This window comes from Zea mays, chromosome 1, assembly GCF_902167145.1.
Source record: "Zea mays cultivar B73 chromosome 1, Zm-B73-REFERENCE-NAM-5.0, whole genome shotgun sequence".
NCBI lineage: Eukaryota > Viridiplantae > Streptophyta > Magnoliopsida > Poales > Poaceae > Zea > Zea mays.
The window spans coordinates 204,570,659-204,590,065 of NC_050096.1; the positions used below are offsets into that span (position 1 = coordinate 204,570,659).

The window sequence follows — 19,407 nt, forward strand, 5'->3', positions numbered from 1 at the left end:
TTTGCTTGGCGTTATCCAAGCCGCTCACCTTGTGGTACTCGTCCCTGCACAAGGATGCTAGCAAAACAGTGGTAGCTTGTGCATTTTTATGGATTTGCTCATTAATAAAAATGGGGTTGTCAGTATTATCAAAGAGCATTCTGTTTTCAACAATGTCCCAAATACTTGGATGGAGAGAGAATAGGTGACTACGCATCTTGTGACTCCAAAATGAGTAGTCTTCTCCATCAAAGTGCGGAGGTTTCCTAAGTGGAATTGAAAGTAAATGAGCATTGGAGTTAACCGGAATACGTGAATAATCAAAAGAAAAGTTTGAGTTAACCAGTTTCTTTTTCTCGTCATCGTCGTCTCTTGGGGAAGATGAAGACTCATCGCTGTCGTAGTAGACGATCTTCTTGATGCGCCTCTTCTTCTTCCCGTCTCTTTTCTTATGACTTGAGCCAGAGTCTGAGGGCTTATCATCTCTTGGCTCGTTGACGATGGACTCCTTTGTCTTGTCGTTGACCACCATCCCCTTTCCCTTATGATCCATCTCTTCGGGCGATTAGTCCCTTGCGTGAAGAGAACGGGTCTTGTACCAATTGAGAGCACCTAGAGGGGGTGAATAGGTGATCCTGTAAAAATCTAAAACTTGTAGCCACAAAACTTGGTTAAGTGTTAGCACAATGGAATCAAGTGGCTAAGGACCGAGCTCTTGTGAAACACAATGGTCACAGAGAAAATAAGCACAAGAGACACGATGATTTATCTCGTGGTTTGGCCAAGTATAACACTTGCCTACTCCACGTTGTGGCGTCCCAATGGACGAGGGTTGCACTCAACCCCTCTCAAGTGATCCAATGATCGACTTGAATACCATGGTGTTTTTCTTTCTTATACTCTCTCCCGTTTGCGAGGAATATCCATAACTTGGAGCCTCTCGCCCTTACAATAGATGATCACAAAGAAGCACGAAAGTAAGAGTGGGAAGAGCAACACACACAAGACTCAAAGCACGAGCACAATCATGCACACAAGCCACAACTTGAGCTCACAACACAACTCAAGGAGTTCTCTACTCAAATGGAGCTCAAGTCAGTATCTCAAAGAATCGAATGCGCGAGAGTGGAGTCTTAGTGCTTAGGAATGATCAAGGAATGCTTGGGTGACTCCTCCATGCGCCTAGGGGTCCCTTTTATAGCCCCAAGGCAGCTAGGAGCCGTTGGAACCCAACAAGGAAGGCAATTCTTGCCTTCTGTCGGGTGGCGCACCGGACAGTCCGGTGCACCACCGGACAGCCACTGTAGCATGTCCGGTGTGGATCTCCTTCCATTCCTGGTGCAGCCGACCGTTGGATCTTCGGGCTGGTTGGCGCACCGGACACTGTCCGGTGCACACCGGACAGTCCGGTGTCCCCAGCCGACCGTTGGCGTGGGCCATGCGTCGCGCGCGGATTGCGCGGCCGACCGTTGCTCTGGCGGTTGTTGGCTCACCGGACAGTCCGGTGAATTATAGCCGTACGCCGCCGACGAATTCCCGAGAGTGGCCAGTTCGCGAGAAGCCAGCTTGGCGCACCGAACACTGTCCGGTGCACCACCGGACAGTCCGGTGTGCCAGACTGCACTAAGTCTTGGCTGCTCTAGCCAAGTCTTTTCCTTTTTCTCTTTTCTCTGATTCTAGCACTTAGACAAATATATTAGTACACAAAAACCAATGTACTAAGTCTAGAATCATACCTTCTTGTTGATTTGCACTTCATTCATCATTTGGCATACAATTACACTTAGAGAATATGTGTTGGCACTTAATCACCAAAACAATATAGAAATGGGCCAAGGCACATTTCCCTTTCAGTCTCTGGCGGGCCACAAGCGGCTGGAGGCACCGCCACATGAAGGTGCAGATTAGCCTCTCACAAGAGAGACCTCGCGCCCCTCTGCTTGGTGATGGCATCTAGCATGTATTCAATCTTTGGCTTGAACTTCTTCTGTGTGCCATAGTTCCACTCGGGTTTGGATACGGGATCCAACTGGTGAACTGTGGCACTCTCTCCCAGGGTTCCACATGTAGAACCACTCTCCCTTGTAGCCGCGGACTGAAGACAGGAGGGGGTCCGCAGATAGGACGCCTTACGTGACCCATAGAGTTGGATGTTGAAACACCTAACAAACAACTGGTCGCCCTCGATCGGGGCTCATGCATGGGTTAAATAGGTGCTTCCACACCTTCCAATGGGGCTCTATGCCGAGGTAAGCCTCGCATAGCGTGATGAAGCACGCTATGTGGAGGATGGTTTTCGGGTAAAGATTCTAGAGCTCCAATCCATAGTAGAAGAGCAACCCTCGCACGAGCGGGGTGTAGGGGGAGCCCAAAGTCATGCTCATAGAATGAGGCGACCACAACTACATCTCCTTCTCATGGCGCCGGAACGTTGCTTCCTCCTCTAGCCACCAACCGGAGGGTGCTTCAGGTGGGAGCAACCCTTTCCTCTCCAAGGCCTCAAGGTGACTCTGGGAGATCGAGCGTTGGGGGAAGGCGTCCATGACTGTGAAGGATATACACCCAGGTGAGGTAAGAGCACGACGTCAAAAAGGCTTCCGAGGGAAGGAAAGGTCAGAGGCTGGGGGCAAGAATGCAGTAAGCGTAACCGACCCTGGGCATCCTTCCTTTCTATTTATACGTAGGCACAGGGAGGCAGGGCGGTGCCTGGAAGTGCACCCTCCATAGACGGTATTCCACCATGGGGAATCCACCGCTCCAGCTCTTGGCCGCCTTGAGCCCCGAGCGGGGAAACTGTTTGCCTTGCATGGTTTACACCACTTCAAGAAGAGCGCCTGGGGAGCATGCCGTGTGGGACGCGCCAGCAACGAGCAAGACAATTACCCACTCCGTCACGCTACCCACGCACGATACAGCGGACGGGTCATGTGGCGTCCCATCAAGACACCCACGCCAAGCAGTGTCATGGTGGCCTCTAATTTACCGCATTGTCGCCGTAGTACCCGAAACTACCTCAGGCAAACCAAGTAAAAAAACAAAAACTTACCCCAATTTCTCACGTAGAGCGAGGGGTGGACCAAGCAAGCTCCTAGTGGGTCGTAAGCTAGGTGACCGATACAAAGGTCATTTGCCCATATCCACATCTAAGGTCATACCTCACATTCCCTTGCGGTAACCCGGCTGACGGGGTGGCCATGGGGCCCCTCTTTGATCGGTTGGACCTACTAAAAGCCGATACAGGGTCAAATAAGGAAGGACTTAATGAGATATCGCCAGCGGGTCGAGCCTTCTAGTGGGACCACTCGCCAAGACTTAACCCTACCGGAAAGTGATCGGATCTCACTTGGATAACGCATTCGTACTTCGTAGCTCGACGGTCTCCTTCCACGCGCTGGCTAGGTCGGATAAGGGCGACCTCTCCTCGAAAGGACACTAAAAGGCCTTCCGAGGGGGATGTGTGCATCACAAGGATCAAGCGACTAAAGGCGACCAACTTGAGGGTCTAGTCCCCATAACTACGCCCAGTTATGGCATTAACATGGACTTACACTCAGCGTGTGATGACCAACACAGGAAAAGTCTGCCCCTAAACTGCACATACGCCGAATGAACCCCGAAACAATTCACATGAATTACTCGGTGCCTCGAGGGCTACATCTAGCAGATGCGCTTGCGTGCACCTAAGAATTCGGACCTCAACAAGAGCTAGGTAACCATGGGCTCATGCTCAGCGTGTGACGACCATCATAGGAAGGGTCTGCTCCTAAACTACACATACGCCGAATGAACCCCCAAGCAATCCACATAAATTACTCGGGGGCTCGGGGGCTATATCTAGCAGATGCCCTTACGCACACCCAAGAATTCGGTCCTCAACAAAAGTATGGTAACCATGGGCTCACGCTCAGTGCGTGACGAACATCGCTGGAAGGGTCTCTCCCTAAACTGCACATACGCCAAATGAACCCCCAAGCAATCCACATGGATTACTCGGGGGTTCGGGACTACATCTAGCAGATGCGCTTGCACGCACCCGAGTATTTGGTCTTCAACGAAAGCCTACGCGCAACTCCAATGAGTTACACGAAGGCTCGGGGGCTGTTGTCGGGTACCTAGGAACCGAATACCCGAAGTAGGCCCAGAAACCTCTTAACGACCCACTTATCGACCAACCCTCTACCGAGCAACCCTACGAGATGGAGCAACCGACCAACCCTCTGTCAAGCAACCCTGAGAGACGGAGCGGCGGACCAACCCTCGACCGAGCAACCTTGCAAGGCAGAGCAGCCGAGCAACTCCCTGTCGAGCAACCCTGCGAGGCGGATCGGCCGACCAGGCCACTACCGAGAAACTCGGCGAGGCAGAGGCCCAGATCCAGTACTACGGACCAACTTCAGCCATGACGAGACATGTCGTCACCAACCCATGTCCAGATTTAGGGCTGGGCATTTTGAACCCATTAACCGAATCTGAACCCGAATAGACCGGATTGGTCGGGTTTCGGTCCACAAATCGTATCCATTCGGTTATCAAGTTTGGCTTCGGTTTTATCTTATCTAACCCGAATAGACAAAAAAAAAACCCAAATAAAGGAGCAGTCATAGCGTATGAGCTAACCTCAGGTCCTCAGCCGGCCCAAACATGCGTCAGCCAGGGCCCAAGGCCTGGCGCTGGCCGATGGGCGGTTCTCCCTCCTGACCGTGTGTTGTTGCTTGTTGCCTTGTTGGGTTAGGTACTGGCACGTGTTGCTCCAAGTTGCTTTGTGGTTATGTAAATGAATGAAGTTGCAGACTTTGCCTTGTTTGTTCGGGTTCTCAAGGAACCGAATAGAGTAGACAATGACTCATCACAAACCAATCTTTCAACCTCGTATTCGCACAGAAAAATGATGAGTGCTGCTGTGTGCATGCACTTAAGACCTGACAAAGCAACTTTCACAAGTAAAACCGATGACCTTATTGATAGTATCTGATCAATGCAAACCAGGTAATAATACTACGTGACAACAAAAGCGCCATGAAATGAACGGAACACACGTTCCAGAGCATGAAAGTGCAAGCAGCTGGAGAATGTTTAAACCAATGCCCTATGCATGATCGGCAGTTGAAGCGTCGTTACAAAATCTTTATTTCTTCTTTTTTTCTTTTCAGTACCGCTACTTTGAAAGCTTCTGGCGCCGGCGTCGCTCGTCAGAGAGCTGCTTCGCGAACTTGGCGAGCTGCTCGGCGTTTGTGCCCGCGCTGGGGACGTCCATGTTCTTGCCAGTCTCTAGGTCCACCCGGGAGACGTTCTGGCTGAGAAGGTCCTTCCCGATCTGCACCAGCTTATCCATGTTCTCCTTGGAGCAGTCGTCGATGGAGCCCGCGCTGCCCGTCAGTTGATCATACTGCATGCGCGCCCGCCAATATGCATGTAATTAAATTTCCCAGGTCTGGGCATGCATATCTAAAGCAGCAAGATGTAAAGTTATCGGCCGACGCAGGGACCTGAATGCGCAGGTAGTTTTCGCTGGAATGGAGGGCCCTGAAGAGGACGCAGAGGTGGATGTCGACCATGTCGGCGCTGGCGGAGTTGAACATGTCGATGATGGGAGCCGTGCCGTCCTTGATGAGCCAGTTGAAGATGCCCCACTTGGCGGCGGCCTTGGCGCTGTACCTGCGGTCCCGGTTCGACCCACAGCCAACGGAGATGACCATGAACTTGCCGTAGTCCGCCGGCTTCACCGGGAAGAAGTCGTCGTCCCCGAGGATGATGTCCTTGGACACCTGGCCCATGGCGCACAGTGTCTGCGGATGCCAAGATCTATCAGTAAAGGCGGCATTGGCATGATTTGCCCGTACGGGCACAAGGGTACGGTGTGCTTACGGGATTGTTAGCGGCGAGGCCTCCGTCGACGAGGTTGAAGGCCCTGGTCCTCCCGTCCCCGTCTTCCGTCTCGAAGTAGTGTGCCGGGAAGAAGGTCGGCGCGGCCGAGGTGCTGATGCAGATGTCCGCCAGGAGTGCATTCTTCGACGGCCGGCGCTTCAGCTGATCGAAACCAACCCGGGCAAGCAGCACGCACGTGTAGTACGCATGCAACGCGTTGGTATTAAAAAAATCAACAAAAAATAGTCTTCGTTGACGTTGTGACTAGATGATAAGCATCACTAGCAGTAGTTTATAGTTAATGTATTGATGACAGTATGTTCTGATGATATAAGAAATTAAACAATGATGTTGATCGTTCGTGCCTGGATCAAACTGAAACTAGCAGTAGCGTCTCATATAAGATCTACATAAAATACTAAGTACAGGTACAGTTGGTTAATATGCCATCAAATCAAAACCTATCTTTGGTTTATTGCCCCCAAGTTTAAGCTACAAAGACTGGAGAAATACGACAAGACCAGACAGTACTATATATGCAGCAATTTCGCATGAATGCTTAGTGCAGTCTTTATCATACTGACGGCGGCTTCGATCGGTTTTTTCTGCTACAACGTTGGCTTGACACGGACGTTGTCTCGTTGAAAGAGTTTTAGTCAGAAAAGATACAAGTTACGTGCGGCCACTTACTACGATTCTCCTGCGAAACAGACCTAACACTATCTCCGTTCTCGAATATTTATCGTCTTCTTGTTCATCTTTTACTAAAACACGACAAATAAAAAAGAACAGAGGAAATATATATATATATATATTTTCTGTTTGTCTGCAAATCCTGTATAATTTACGTTTGGTAGGTGTGATTCTGCTCTCTAGAAACGGACTGGACAATAATCCCCTACCAAACACTATATTTCTGTTCAGTAGATCGATCGAGTGACAATGTAGTAACTAGCTAGCTGTTCCCTTCTTGACTAAACTGGTGCTTAATAATTGAGTGCTGAGCAAAAAAGTTAAAAGTACACTACGCCGGAGGTGATGAGGGCCCGTTCGGATGATACCTCGAAGCTTGAGAAAATCGTGGGCTGCAGGAGCGCGATGTCGAAGGTCGGGATGACCACGTTGGTGAGCGCCTTGTCCAGCCTCATGTCGCCGAGGTGCTGGCGAAGCAGGCCATGGAGGTACTTGCCGTCGTACTTGGGCCCCCTCACCATCCTCAGCGTGCCGGCGATCTTGGACAGGATCCAGTTCCTGCAGAACTCAACTCACGCGCGCGCCAGCATCTTTAATTTCTCTTCATTCCGTCGCAGTGGTGGAGTAAACAATTAATAATAATGCATCTCTTCTAAACCGCGCCGTGAAATTTTCGCCATGCATGCATGCAGCTGTGTTACTTACTTCTGTGGGAAGATTTTGGGCGAGTGGTCGATGTAGAACTGCGCCAGATCCTTGGCGTCGAAGAGTGGCCGTCGACGTCCGTCATGGTCCTGGCCAGGGGCCGTGAGCATCGCCGCCAGGAGACCACCGGTGCTCGTGCCGGCAACGACGTCGAAGTAGTCGGCGATCCTAGCGTCCGGTCCATCCAGTTCCTGCACACGCGAGAAATCGCAGCAACGAACTCACGCACCTGATAATAATCAGGCCTATATATACCTGCTGTGTATGGTCATGGATACCGGCCGTGGCAAGTGAACGCTTACTTGCAGCTTCTCTTCTAGGAAGGCGAGGATGGTGGCGGGGATGATCCCTCTGACGCCGCCACCGTCGATGCTCAGGACGGTGACGAGCTTCACCTTCTCAGGGTCTGTCTCGTGTGCGCCTTGTGCAGAACTAGCGCTTGCCATTTCGCGATTCCGATGGCACACAAAGCAAGCTATATATGTATGTATGCACTATGAGTTATGAGAACTTGACAAGGAACACGATGTCGTGGAGGTAGTACTGAGAAGCAGAGCGAGCATTATTAAGGTCGTCTTTATATAAACACATGCAGGAGCCTGGATTAACTCGAGGAAGAAGCAACAATGTTGCCTCAGCTGCAGGGTTATACAGGGTCGTCAAAGTAATGCGAGTGATGCTGTGATGGCCAGCTGACCTGATTATATTTCTCTCCTCGGTAGAAGCCTACCTGTTCCTTTCAACCGCTTGTAGGTAGGAGAAGAAATCGGTGCCAGACTGCCACGCATCTTCAACGCGGCAAAATACTGTACCTCAAACTGTATTATAAAGACATCTTTTGTTAATAAAGGAATTAAATGACATCCGGCCGGTTTCATCATCCTCTTGCTAGAGAAATCCTTAGACCAACTCCAGCAGCCTCCGTATATGGCCGTGTATCCATCAAATTTACGCGCCCACGCACTATTCACGTCTCCAGCAGGTACCGTAAACAGCGACGAAAAAACGGGGCAGGGGTTGGCGCTCCCTTTTCTCGCGTATTCTCTCTCATCCGCGCAACCCAACCGTCACTCTCATCTGAACCAGGTTTGCTTTCCTTCCTTCGTCGGTACACCAGATCTACTTTCTTCCTCCAAGCTGCCGGCCTCGCACTGACCAAGTTTTGGAGGTTTGTCTCCTAGGTCGAAGGACGTCGCCCCCATCTGCGGCGCTGGAGCGTGGTCAAAAGCGTCGGCGGCAGTCGACATCTCCCGGCAGCGCGTGCTCGTCCTCGGCGAAACCCATTTCAAGCACAAGGTATGAAGCCGCTACCGGATCCGTGAACCTGTACTTCATTGCACAGATTGTACTTCGCAGTCTTGTTGATTTTATTGAATAGGGTTCGAATATTGCGCAGAGAGGTGCAGCTTCAGTGATTCGTTGGTGTAGGTAGATCTACCCCATGCAAACCCTAGGTGTGTCCAAATAATTTGGTAAAGCAAAACAGATCGGCTGGTAGTTTTATGTGTGCATACTTTTGATCCAGTACTGTCTACCATGGATGTCGTTGCATCTCTGTTCATGTTTGTACAGTCCATAGTGGTAGTTCAACCTCTTTTCACATTGTTGTATTTGAGGTTGACCAAAAAAGTCCACTCGTACCAACAAAAACTGACCACATTCTGAATTGGTCATTTTCAGTTTCAGACAATGGACAAAGACCCCCTCGACATGGTTCAGACTGCAGTTCAAGTGATTGAGGCACATGTCGACATCATTCGCAGTCTTGTAACTGATGGGGTTGTCGAAACTACTTTACCTGAGTCGGTCTACACACTTAAGAGACTACTTTGTTTCAGATTGGAGATGTTTGCGACAAGCTAGAGAAGTGTGCATTGTCCATAAAAAATATGCAACAACCAAGAGAGAAGCACTTGCTGAACATCAGCAATGTCAGTTAGAACATGATATCGATGCAACACTTGAGGTGGAGTCCCTGCCGAGCCCTGAGGACATATCTCAAAGGGAAATTTTGGAAAAACATTTCGGAATCGAGTACGATAGCGACCAGTCCTGGGGCTGTTGATGCTAATTCTGGAGTTTGACAAATAACTATATATAGAACTACCAGTCGTTAGGACATGAACAATCTACTATGTAGTAATGTCGATGGTTGTATGTTGTTGTCGAAATGGTAGGTACAATTGTGTGAAATGGCCAACTGTTTCAAGAATAGTACTTTCGCCCATGCGTAAGTACTCGTCGAGGCTGTCGGCTGGACCTCCGTACGCTAGCATCCGAATTGCTGCAGTTACCTTCTGAATGGTGTGAAATCCTGGCACGTTGGCAGCATTACACGATTGCCTGAAATATGGGTTCGCCGCTTCGAGAGCCTGACATATGTTGTGGAACATAGCCTTCGTCATCCGAAACCGTCGTCTGAATATGTCGTCATTGTACACCGGGTTGTCGGAGAAATAATCTTGCATCAGTCTGACATAACCGGATTCCCTGTCCCGGTTTATGACACGACGACCGACAACTGACCCTCTATGTACATGTATCTCCTCATCTTCGTCTTCAACCATGGACGAATGTAGCATATGGAGAATGTGTTCGTCGTCGTACATTCGTCGGACATGTCGTCGGTGCCTATCCGAAGAAGTCGACATGAATCTGCCAAATCCCTTGCAAACAGTCGACATGGCAACTCCAAATTTAGTACTAAACCCTAAACAGAAAATCGCTCAATGTTGCGCATACAGTGGACAACGATGAACTCACATCTACCGGGAAAATGGAGATAGACGTGTACACGGCCAACAACATACCGACGAGATTGTGGCGCGGGAGTGTAGGCGCGGCCGAGCCGGAGACGCGTGGAGCTAAAATCCGGCGGAGAGTTGCCGCTGTCGAGGTCCGGAGACGAGGCGAAGCTGCAATCCGTCGGAGGATACCCGTGGCCGAGGCGCTGACGACACGGAGATCCAATCCGCCGGGCCGCCGAGCCGGAGACGAGGTTGACGACGGTGGAGTTGTACTTTGGGCGACCGCTGTCTTCGGCCAGGGGCAACATTTCAGCGGAATCGCGGCAACATAAACGACCGTCGTTTTTACGGAGCATTGCTGGAAACCACCCTCTATCCACACCTCCGTATCCACTCCTGGCACTCCGTAGGATACGGATTCGGAGCCATGGACTGCTGGAGTTGGTCTTACCATGTGAAAGGACGCAAAGCTCTCAAACATCTTTGAAGTTGCCCTGAACAGAACCTGCAACTACGTTTTAGGTTGATAGTTATTAATAGTTCATGTCATTTCTTGTTAGACATACAGTGAATTATATTTATTGCCTCTCTGATTATGCTAACCATTGAATACATTTTCCACACACAGAAGACACTAATCCGTAAAGCACGCCACAGAAATCTAGCCTGATAACATTCGGAGAAGAGGCGATGGCTAGATTATATTCAATATTACTATAGAAAGCAACATAAGCTACTATCTCTTTTCAATTTCTTCTACCTAAATTATCTTTAGTAAGGATGACACTCTTCGTTAAAAACCATAAAAAAACACGACCTACCGGGTACGACAGCCCCTAGTCATTGTATTAAGAAGAAGATTTTCTCATATAGGCCGAGAAAACTCCCAAAACTCTGTACCGTGCTCCACTCATACACAGCGGCACCATAGCCTATGTGAGAACGACCGCGACCGATACCGGACCTTAGACATGTGCTTTGGCTGGGATTGACGAGCGTTTTTTTAACCACAACTTGAAATTTGCTCTCACGGAGAGTCGAATCCAGGACATGAGGAGTGTTACTTAGATCATACTTAGACCACCTAACCAACTCAACGAGAGACCATTTCGCATTAAGAACCATAACAAGACCTTAATTTTTGAATGCAATTTTTTTGCCACCTTTCTTCTATTAATTTCCAATTTTTATTGTTTAGTTTTCTTACTACATTGGAATGATTCCTAAATATCGAAAAGTGAGAGATCCAACTTTACAATTAAATAGATGTGCATATTGTGCTTCACATTCTTTTGCTTGTCCAAACCAGAATATCTCTCTTATGGAAATTTATTTTTGAACCTGGTAATTATTTAAAAGTGCATAAAATAAGATTTATGTTCTTTGCATGTCCAATATCATGGTCCATAAAAATAATTGTATCATCTGCATATTGTAGGATAGATGAACCTCATTCCATGAGATGTGGGATAGCCAGCTCTACTTGACCACTCTCCTTGGCTCTAGAGATGAGAATTGCCACCATATCCACCACTATACTGAATAGTTTTGAGGATAGTGGAGGAAAGGACCTAGATTGTCGGGGACCATAATTAGGGGTACCCCCAAGACTCCTAATCTCAGCTGGTAACCCCCATCAGCACAAAGTTGCAAAGGCCTGATGAGCGCAATTCAGGTCAAGGCTCCGTCCACTCAACGGACACGATCTCGCCTCGCCCGAGCCCAGCCTCGGGCAAAGACAGCCGACCCAGGAGGATTCACGTCTCGCCCGAGGGTCCCCTCAAGCAACGGGCACACCTCCGACTCGCCCGAGGCCCAGCTCGGGCAGGCTTCGCGGAGAAGCAACCTTGGCCAGATCGCCTCGCCAGCCGACCGGATCGCAGGAGCATTCAATGCAAGGATCGCCTGACACCTTATCCTGACGCGCGCTCCTCAGTCGACAAGGCCGAAGTGACCGCAGTCACTTCGCCCCTCCACTGACTGACCTGACAGGAAAACAACGCCGTCTGCCCTGCTCCGACTGCTGTGCCACCCGCTAGGGTGAGACTGACAGCAGCCAAGTCCAGCCTCGGGCGCCATAGGAAGCTCCGCCTCGCCCGACCCCAGGGCTCGGACTCAACCTCGACACCGAAAGACGGTCTCTGCCTTGCCCGACCCCAGGGCTCGGACTCAACCTCGATACCGGAAGACGGTCTCCGCCTCGCCCGACCACAGGGCTCGGACTCAACCTCGACACCGGAAGACGGTCTCCGCCTCGCCCGACCCCAGGGCTCGGACTCAGCCTTGACCTCGGAGGAATCACCGCCTCGCCCGACCTTGGGCTCGGACCGACCACGCTACAGGGGGGCCCATCATTACCCTACCCGTAGCTAGCTCAGGCTACGGGGAACAAGACCGGCGTCCCATCTGGCTCGCCCCGGTAAACAAGTAATGATGGCACCCCGCGTGCTCCATGATGACGGCAGTTCTCAGCCTATTACGGAAGCAAGGAGACGTCAGCAAGGATCCGACAGCACCCGACAGCTGTGCTTCCACAGGGCTCGAGCGCTCCTCTGACGACCACGACATCACATGAACAGGGCAGCAACACCTCTCCAACAGCCACGTCGGCATGTACATAGGACTCTGGCTCCTCTCTGCTAGACACGTTAGCACATTGCTACGCTCCCCGTTGTACACCTGGACCCTCTCCTTACATCTATAAAAGGAAGGTCCAGGGCCCTAGTACGAGAAGATGGCCGCGCGGGAGGACGGGCTGACACACAGGCTCTCTCTCTCCCTCGCGAGCGCTTGTAACCCCCTACTGCGAGCGCATCTGCCCTGGGCACAGGACAACACGAGGCCATGATTCCCCTTATTGTTTCCCCTTGTGTTCCGTCTCGCGCCGACCCATCTGGGCAGGGACACGCAGCGACAATTTACTCGTCGGTCCAGGGACCCTCCGGGGTCGAAATGCCGATAGTTGGCGCGCCAGGTAGGGGCCTGCTGCGTGTTGACGAACAGCTTCCCGTCAAGCTCCAGATGGGTAGTCTCCAGCAACCTCTCCAGCTCGGGACGCTGCTCCGTTTCGGGAGTCTTGAGTTCATGTCCCTCGACGGCAGCTACGACATGATACTCCTTCCTCCGCCGCGCGACAACGACAATGGCGGTCGTCAGCCCGCCCGCCGGCGGCGGAATCGACGACGTCTTCCCCACGTGGCGGAAGAGCAACATCCGGGTTTGTCCCATCACCCTTCCCCGCCAACGGAGGAGGAGGCGGGGCAACCATGGCCAAGCAGGAGGAGGCACCTCGTCGGTTGTCGAGCGAGTCGACGGCGTCGGCGCCCCAGCGGGGGGCACGTCGGGCGTTGACCTCGCGTCTGAGACGAAGACGAGCGTCGTTTCCCCGCAACACGCCAACCCCAAGCAGACGGACGACGCCAGCACGCTCGCGAGGCTTGCTGGGTGTTAGCCTCGTACCTGAGATAACGGTGTAGTCCGTCCCTGACGTGACTTCGTCACCATCCGTCGATCAAGAGGTATCGTCCGTTTCACATCCTGTGCCTTTTAGATTCAGCTTCGATGTAACACCCTAAAGTTCAATTTTGTGAAAATAAGGAAGCTTCCCCAAAGGTTTTAAAACAAAGCGCCTTTCCTTAAAGATATTCATAATTTGGAAGTTACTACTCCCAAAATGAATATATTTTTTAAAAAAATAATTAAAGATACTTAGATAAACTAAATTGCCTTTGGATTAGATTATATAGAAGAATTAAGATTAAAACTAATTCTTAATATATATGGTTTACAATATAAATTATATCTCCCAAGAATTAATAATGTGTGAACTATTCTCTTTTATACGATTGAAAGCATGTCTAAAAGAACTAAAATAAAATAACTATATTACTAAAAACCTATAGAATTTCATGCTGGAGTTTAGTATGTGCACCTAATTGAGTTTGAAATCCAAAACCAAGTTGGAATTTGGAAATAGAAATTGGAATAAGAAAGCAGGAAAAAGAATAAAGTAAAAACACTAAACTGGGCCCAATCCTTCAACCACGCTTGGCCGGCCCAAAATCATCTGGCTCCTCACGCGCATACACATCCAGTGGTTGACAAGTGGGTCCCGCTTGTCATCGTTCTCATCCGCACCTGAACAGAATCCGCGCGGAGCTGGCTCTCAACCCCCCTTCCCCCGAGTTCGCCGCAACCGCAACTAATCTTTCCGGGTCTTACTCGGTCGCTTGCTGGTGGGCCCCACCGGCAGGGTCTTCTCCCAGCTCTAGTTCCATTCGCAAACGCTGAATCCGCGCGCGAAGATATCGCTTCTTAACCATGCTCGGACTTCACCGTGGTGCATAAAAGCCGATGGTCCGCGACCCCCCTCCCTCCATCTACCGATTCGAGGCCGTATCACCGTGCGTGTAGTGCCTTACCACCTCCGCCGCGGAGAGGAAGAGAGGAGAAAGAAGTACGCCGCCACCGACCGGCGGGAATTGCTCGCTTGAGTTACAACGCCGCCACGGATCTGCCCCACGCCGCGAGCAGGGTGCTCGCCGCCTCTAATCCTGGTAAGAAACCCATCAAAATGGCTCGCCTCGTCCTCCACTTCATGTAGCGCCAATCAATTTCAGTGTTGGGGACGCTTGGGCGGAGAATCGTGCGCTCGCCGGTGAACCTCCACCGCGGCGTTGGCAGCGCCGCCGCGGCCTGGCTGGGGTTTGGGGGAAAACGATTCTGGCCGTTAGATCTGTTGCCAACGCATAGGATTAGATCTGGATAGCGCATAGTCCGCGTCCGTTAGATGTCGATCGGATGGCTTGGGGTGGACTTCTGGTATTTAAAATCTGGTGCATTCGCGGGGGATCGGACGGTTGCGATTGCGTACCGATTCGGATAGAATTGTTTTAATCCTGGCCGTTCCTATCTAATCCAACGGCTGATAGCACACGATACCCCTTCGCGGCGCGCGATTTGTAAAAGAGACCCTGGGAAATGGGGAAATCAACCCGCAGTACTATCAATAGTGCTCTGAGCCTTGAGTTAACTTGCACCGTAGCCCCTGACTTCCCTGGTAATTGAGGCGCAGTCCAGGAATTAAATAAAACCGGAAAATAGTTTTAGAAATTGAATTTTAGTATAAAAATAATTATAAAACTTGGGTAATTCATAGAAAATTCATATTAAGCCCAAATTAATCCGTTCCAATTCCTATAATTTTGTAATATTATTGTATATCATCTAGTACCACTGCTTTGACATGAAAGCCATATTAAAATTGATATCCTACTTAATCTTGTATTAAGCACATAAAACATTAGAAAATCCATAACTTAAATCTATAACCCCAAATTTAATGATTCCAGTTCCTGTGATCTTATTTTAATGTCTAGATTATTACTGTGTATTTTATTTACATGCTTGGTGTAATTTTAATTTTGCCTATACAACGTTTGTTTGTATTGCTACGACTAGAGCGAGGACACGTGTCATCTGAAAAGCAAGTTGATACCTGGAATCTCAAGTCCCAGGCAAGTTGTGCCCTTGATCACTTCTTTTTACCCAGCCATGTTCTGATTAATCATAACGATCTGCATAGGTTAATTTTGATGGGACCCAATAGGTTACCCTAGTTTGATTATCTTTATACCTTGTTTACCACTGAACTTTTTGGGTAGTACTTGCTAGTGCTTTATGTGGTTTTGGGTATAAAGATACATTATTCATGATCACACTTTTATTATCTGTTTATTATCACTGTTCATGATAAGATCATTATGTTAATTGGAACATGGAGCGACCACCCGGGAAAACAGTGCTACCACAAGGGTATAATGGGACGCCCTTGGCTGATTAATTAGGAAAGCTAGTGGAGGACTACCTTACCCGAAAGAGGCAAGGGCAGTAGGGGAGTGGTCAGTGTAGGGAGGCCCTCGGGAGGATTTTGCTGCGATGGCGGTCCTGCAAGGGATTCCTGCATTGGAGCTTCCTATAAACTGTAGCGGGTTTTCTGAAGCTAGTGGAACTTTGTAAAGGCCTCGTAGTGTTACCCTGCCTCGCCTCCTCGGTAGAGGTGTATGGGAAGTCGCGATCCCTTGGCAGATGGGTAACATGACTTGTGGGTAAAGATGCGCAACCTCTGCAGAGTGTAAAACTGGTATACTAGCCGTGCTCACGGTCATGAGCAGCTCGGACCCTCACATGATTAATTTATGGAACTAAATTCAATTTGTCATATGCATTGCATCGCAGGTGATGTTGTTACTTTTGTTCTACCATTTAATTGGGTTGGTATTTACTTATACTTAGTAATTGCTAATAAAATTTTGACCAACTTTAAAAGCAATGCTCAGCTCTAACCATTCTCTTTGGTAAGCCTTACACTTCACGTGAGCTCCCACCTTTGGCGAGTTCATGCACATTATTCCCCACAACTTGTTGAGCGATGAACGTATGTGAGCTCACTCTTGCTGTCTCACACCCCCCCCCCCCACAGGTTAAGAACAGGTACCGCAGGATGAGGCGCAAGGAGGATGCTGCGATGAGATCGTGAGAGATCTAGGCCGTCGTCTCCCAGTCAACTTTGGGTTGCTGGACCGTTGTCTCCTTATAATGTAATTATTTATTTTGTATAGAACTCCTGTTATGTAGTAAAGATGTGACATTCGATCCTGTGCCATGAATCATCATATGTGTGAGACTTGGTCCCAGCACACCTGGTGATTATGTTCGCGCCCGGGCTTTGGACCCCTAAAATCCGGGTGTGACAGAAGTGGTATCAGAGGAATGTTGACTGTAGGACGAAACCTAGATAGAACTGGACAACCATTATCTACTTACCTTTGCTACTCTGATTCTTTCTAAACTTTTCTTAATCCTTTCCTCATCTATTTCCGCTTTACTCTGATTATTCTTACCTTTTTCTTCTGAAGACAAATGTGGATTTCACACTTTGAAATCCTGTGCCTAAAGTGACCTTTAGGAATAGGAGACCTATTCTTAGGAACAAAATCAAAACTATTTTTGTAAATATTTGTATGATTGAATGTTTGTTCTTGTGATACTTGTTTGATTTGGATCTTTGATTGAGTGCGATGCGTTGTGGAGTAATGTCCACAATTACATCTGTATATACATATAGAAAAAAATGCTTATAAAAAAATAACCAGATAAACTAGATTATCCCTCATTAAAGTATCTAGCCTAACAATGTCCATCTCGTCTTGAAAGATTCTATCCTACACTCATAGATCCATCTTATCTTAAAAGATACTCTATTATCTTAGTAGACTCATCTTATCTTGAAAAGATTTTATCGCATCTTAATATATCTAACTGACCTCAAAAGATTCTACCTTATCCTTATGGAGTCATCTTGCCATAATTAGAATATTTATCCCACTCTAGGATAACAACCATGAGATAATCTAAAATTTATTTAGATCCTATCTAGTCTAAAATAGTCATATCAATTTATTCTAAATCTGATCTAATGTGATATGCTAATCTAACCTAACAAAGTCTAACCTTAAGTTGAGCTAATCTAATGTAAGTTATTTAAACAAGTTAGTTAATACAGGTAACATAGATTAGATTATATTCTTATAAATGGGTGCTAAACCTAAATTAGTGTCTTAGACCAACTCGTTTGTGGAACCACCACAACCTAGCCTATGTTATAGGTTGCTCAACCCATTTATCCCAAAAGCAAAAGTAAACTTTGTTGGGCCTATCCATCCCAAGCACCGACAACTACCTTAATCATATGTCCTTAACTCGGATGGCAACTCCAAGAAGAAAGGCCAAAGAAGACCAACCACGTCAAAGAAGGATAAAGCGTCAACTCAAGTCTTCAAAGATCAACTTGAATCAAGATCCACAGTTCTGGATGAAGTCTTTCCTTGTTATACTCTTCCTTGCCACAACCTATACTTGCCATAATCTTCCTTACCTTAAGCTGTCCAGCTTATATTCCACATAAATGATAACTATACTCTCCTAATCACCCACTATTGACTATAAAAAAAAGGTCTCTGGATTCTTGAACCAATTATAGACTAAAATCTGAATTACAAACCAATCCTTCTATATCCCTTTTCTCACAAATCTCGAGGACGAGATTCTTTTTAAGGGGGGTAGGATTTGTAAAGCCCTAAAATTTGTATAAGATAATAAAATAAAATAAATAAATACATGCATTTATATAAAAAAAGTGTTCTGGAGATTATTTGATTTTCTTTAATTTGTGCATATTTAATTAATGGAATTATATGGGTCAAAAAGCAAATAAATAAATACAGAAATGTGTACCTCATGTTGATGATTTTGTTGTGATGCATTTTTTTAAAAAAAAAGAATCATAACTTGAATTATAAATGAAAATACAAAAAAATGCGAAAGGAAATTGTGATACAGTCATTTTTTTCTCTAGAATTAAAATAATAGAAAGAAGGATAAATAATAATAGTAGGATTTATATTCACCTTAGGATTATGTTTGTGATTAGGATCTGAAAATTCTAAACAGAAATTCGAATTTGGAAATTCACAAATTTAAAATTTAAAACAGAAGATAAAATAGGGGAATAGAAATGAACAAAAGAGAAATGAACTACTAAACGACGCCTGGGCCAAAATCCCTAGAACTCGGCCCACTTTCGTTTTACCTGCTTCATGCGACCAGCCCATCTCAGCCCATTCGCGCTCTCAATCGCTGGCAAGCTGGACCCACACGCAAGACATCCCCTCTGCCGCGCGCACTGCTCTCCTTACTCACTGGTGTGTGGGACCCACGGGCCACGGGTCTTCTTCCCCAGCCGCGCTACGGACTCGCACGGAAGCGCGCAGAAATCGCGCTTGACTCGGTCGAACGGCGCCCGCAATCCTCGCTCCCGCTCGCGACCTGACCTCCAACCTCCCCGGATGAAATCCTGGCGCCCACGCGGACTTACCTCGGGGCTATAAAATCGAGGACTGTCACCACCCTGCCCTCGTACCATGCCCCATCACCGTCGCAGTCGAGGGAGGAATCGAGCCGAACGCCGCCGCCGAACCCATGAGTCTCGGGCACCTGGGCATCCGTGGGGCCTTCCGGTGCTGAGCCGTGACCCTAGGAAATGGGGAAATCAACCCGCAGTACTATCAATAGTGCTCTGAGCCTTGAGTTAACTTGCACCGTAGCCCCTGACTTCCCTGGTAATTGAGGCGCAGTCCAGGAATTAAATAAAACCGGAAAATAGTTTTAGAAATTGAATTTTAGTATAAAAATAATTATAAAACTTGGGTAATTCATAGAAAATTCATATTAAGCCCAAATTAATCCGTTCCAATTCCTATAATTTTGTAATATTATTGTATATCATCTAGTACCACTGCTTTGACATGAAAGCCATATTAAAATTGATATCCTACTTAATCTTGTATTAAGCACATAA

General features: G+C 48.1%; 1 protein-coding gene across 1 annotated transcript; it reads right to left on the reverse strand.

The window, feature by feature from the left end:
- Nucleotides 1-4,822: 4,822 nt before the first annotated feature.
- LOC103643155 (patatin-like protein 2) lies at nt 4,823-7,918 on the reverse strand. Its single transcript, XM_008666306.2, has 6 exons — nt 7,545-7,918; nt 7,243-7,433; nt 6,906-7,095; nt 5,845-6,006; nt 5,466-5,765; nt 4,823-5,365 (listed from the first exon to the last, which is right to left on the reverse strand). The coding sequence occupies exons 1-6, from the start codon at nt 7,686-7,688 to the stop codon at nt 5,135-5,137; spliced, it is 1,218 nt and encodes a 405-aa protein (XP_008664528.1). The 5' UTR covers nt 7,689-7,918; the 3' UTR covers nt 4,823-5,134.
- Between the last annotated feature and the right edge of the window lie 11,489 nt (nt 7,919-19,407).

Bases quoted from the DNA above. Each gene is read 5' to 3' on its own strand.
- LOC103643155 (XM_008666306.2), bottom strand. From the start codon at position 7,688: ATGGCAAGCGCTAGTTCTGCACAAGGCGCACACGAGACAGACCCTGAG. The intron at 7,096-7,242 runs GTAAGTAACACA...TGAGTTCTGCAG, and splicing joins CCCAAAATCTTCCCACAGAA to GAACTGGATCCTGTCCAAGA. The intron at 5,766-5,844 runs GTAAGCACACCG...TGGCATCCGCAG, and splicing joins GCCTCGCCGCTAACAATCCC to ACACTGTGCGCCATGGGCCA.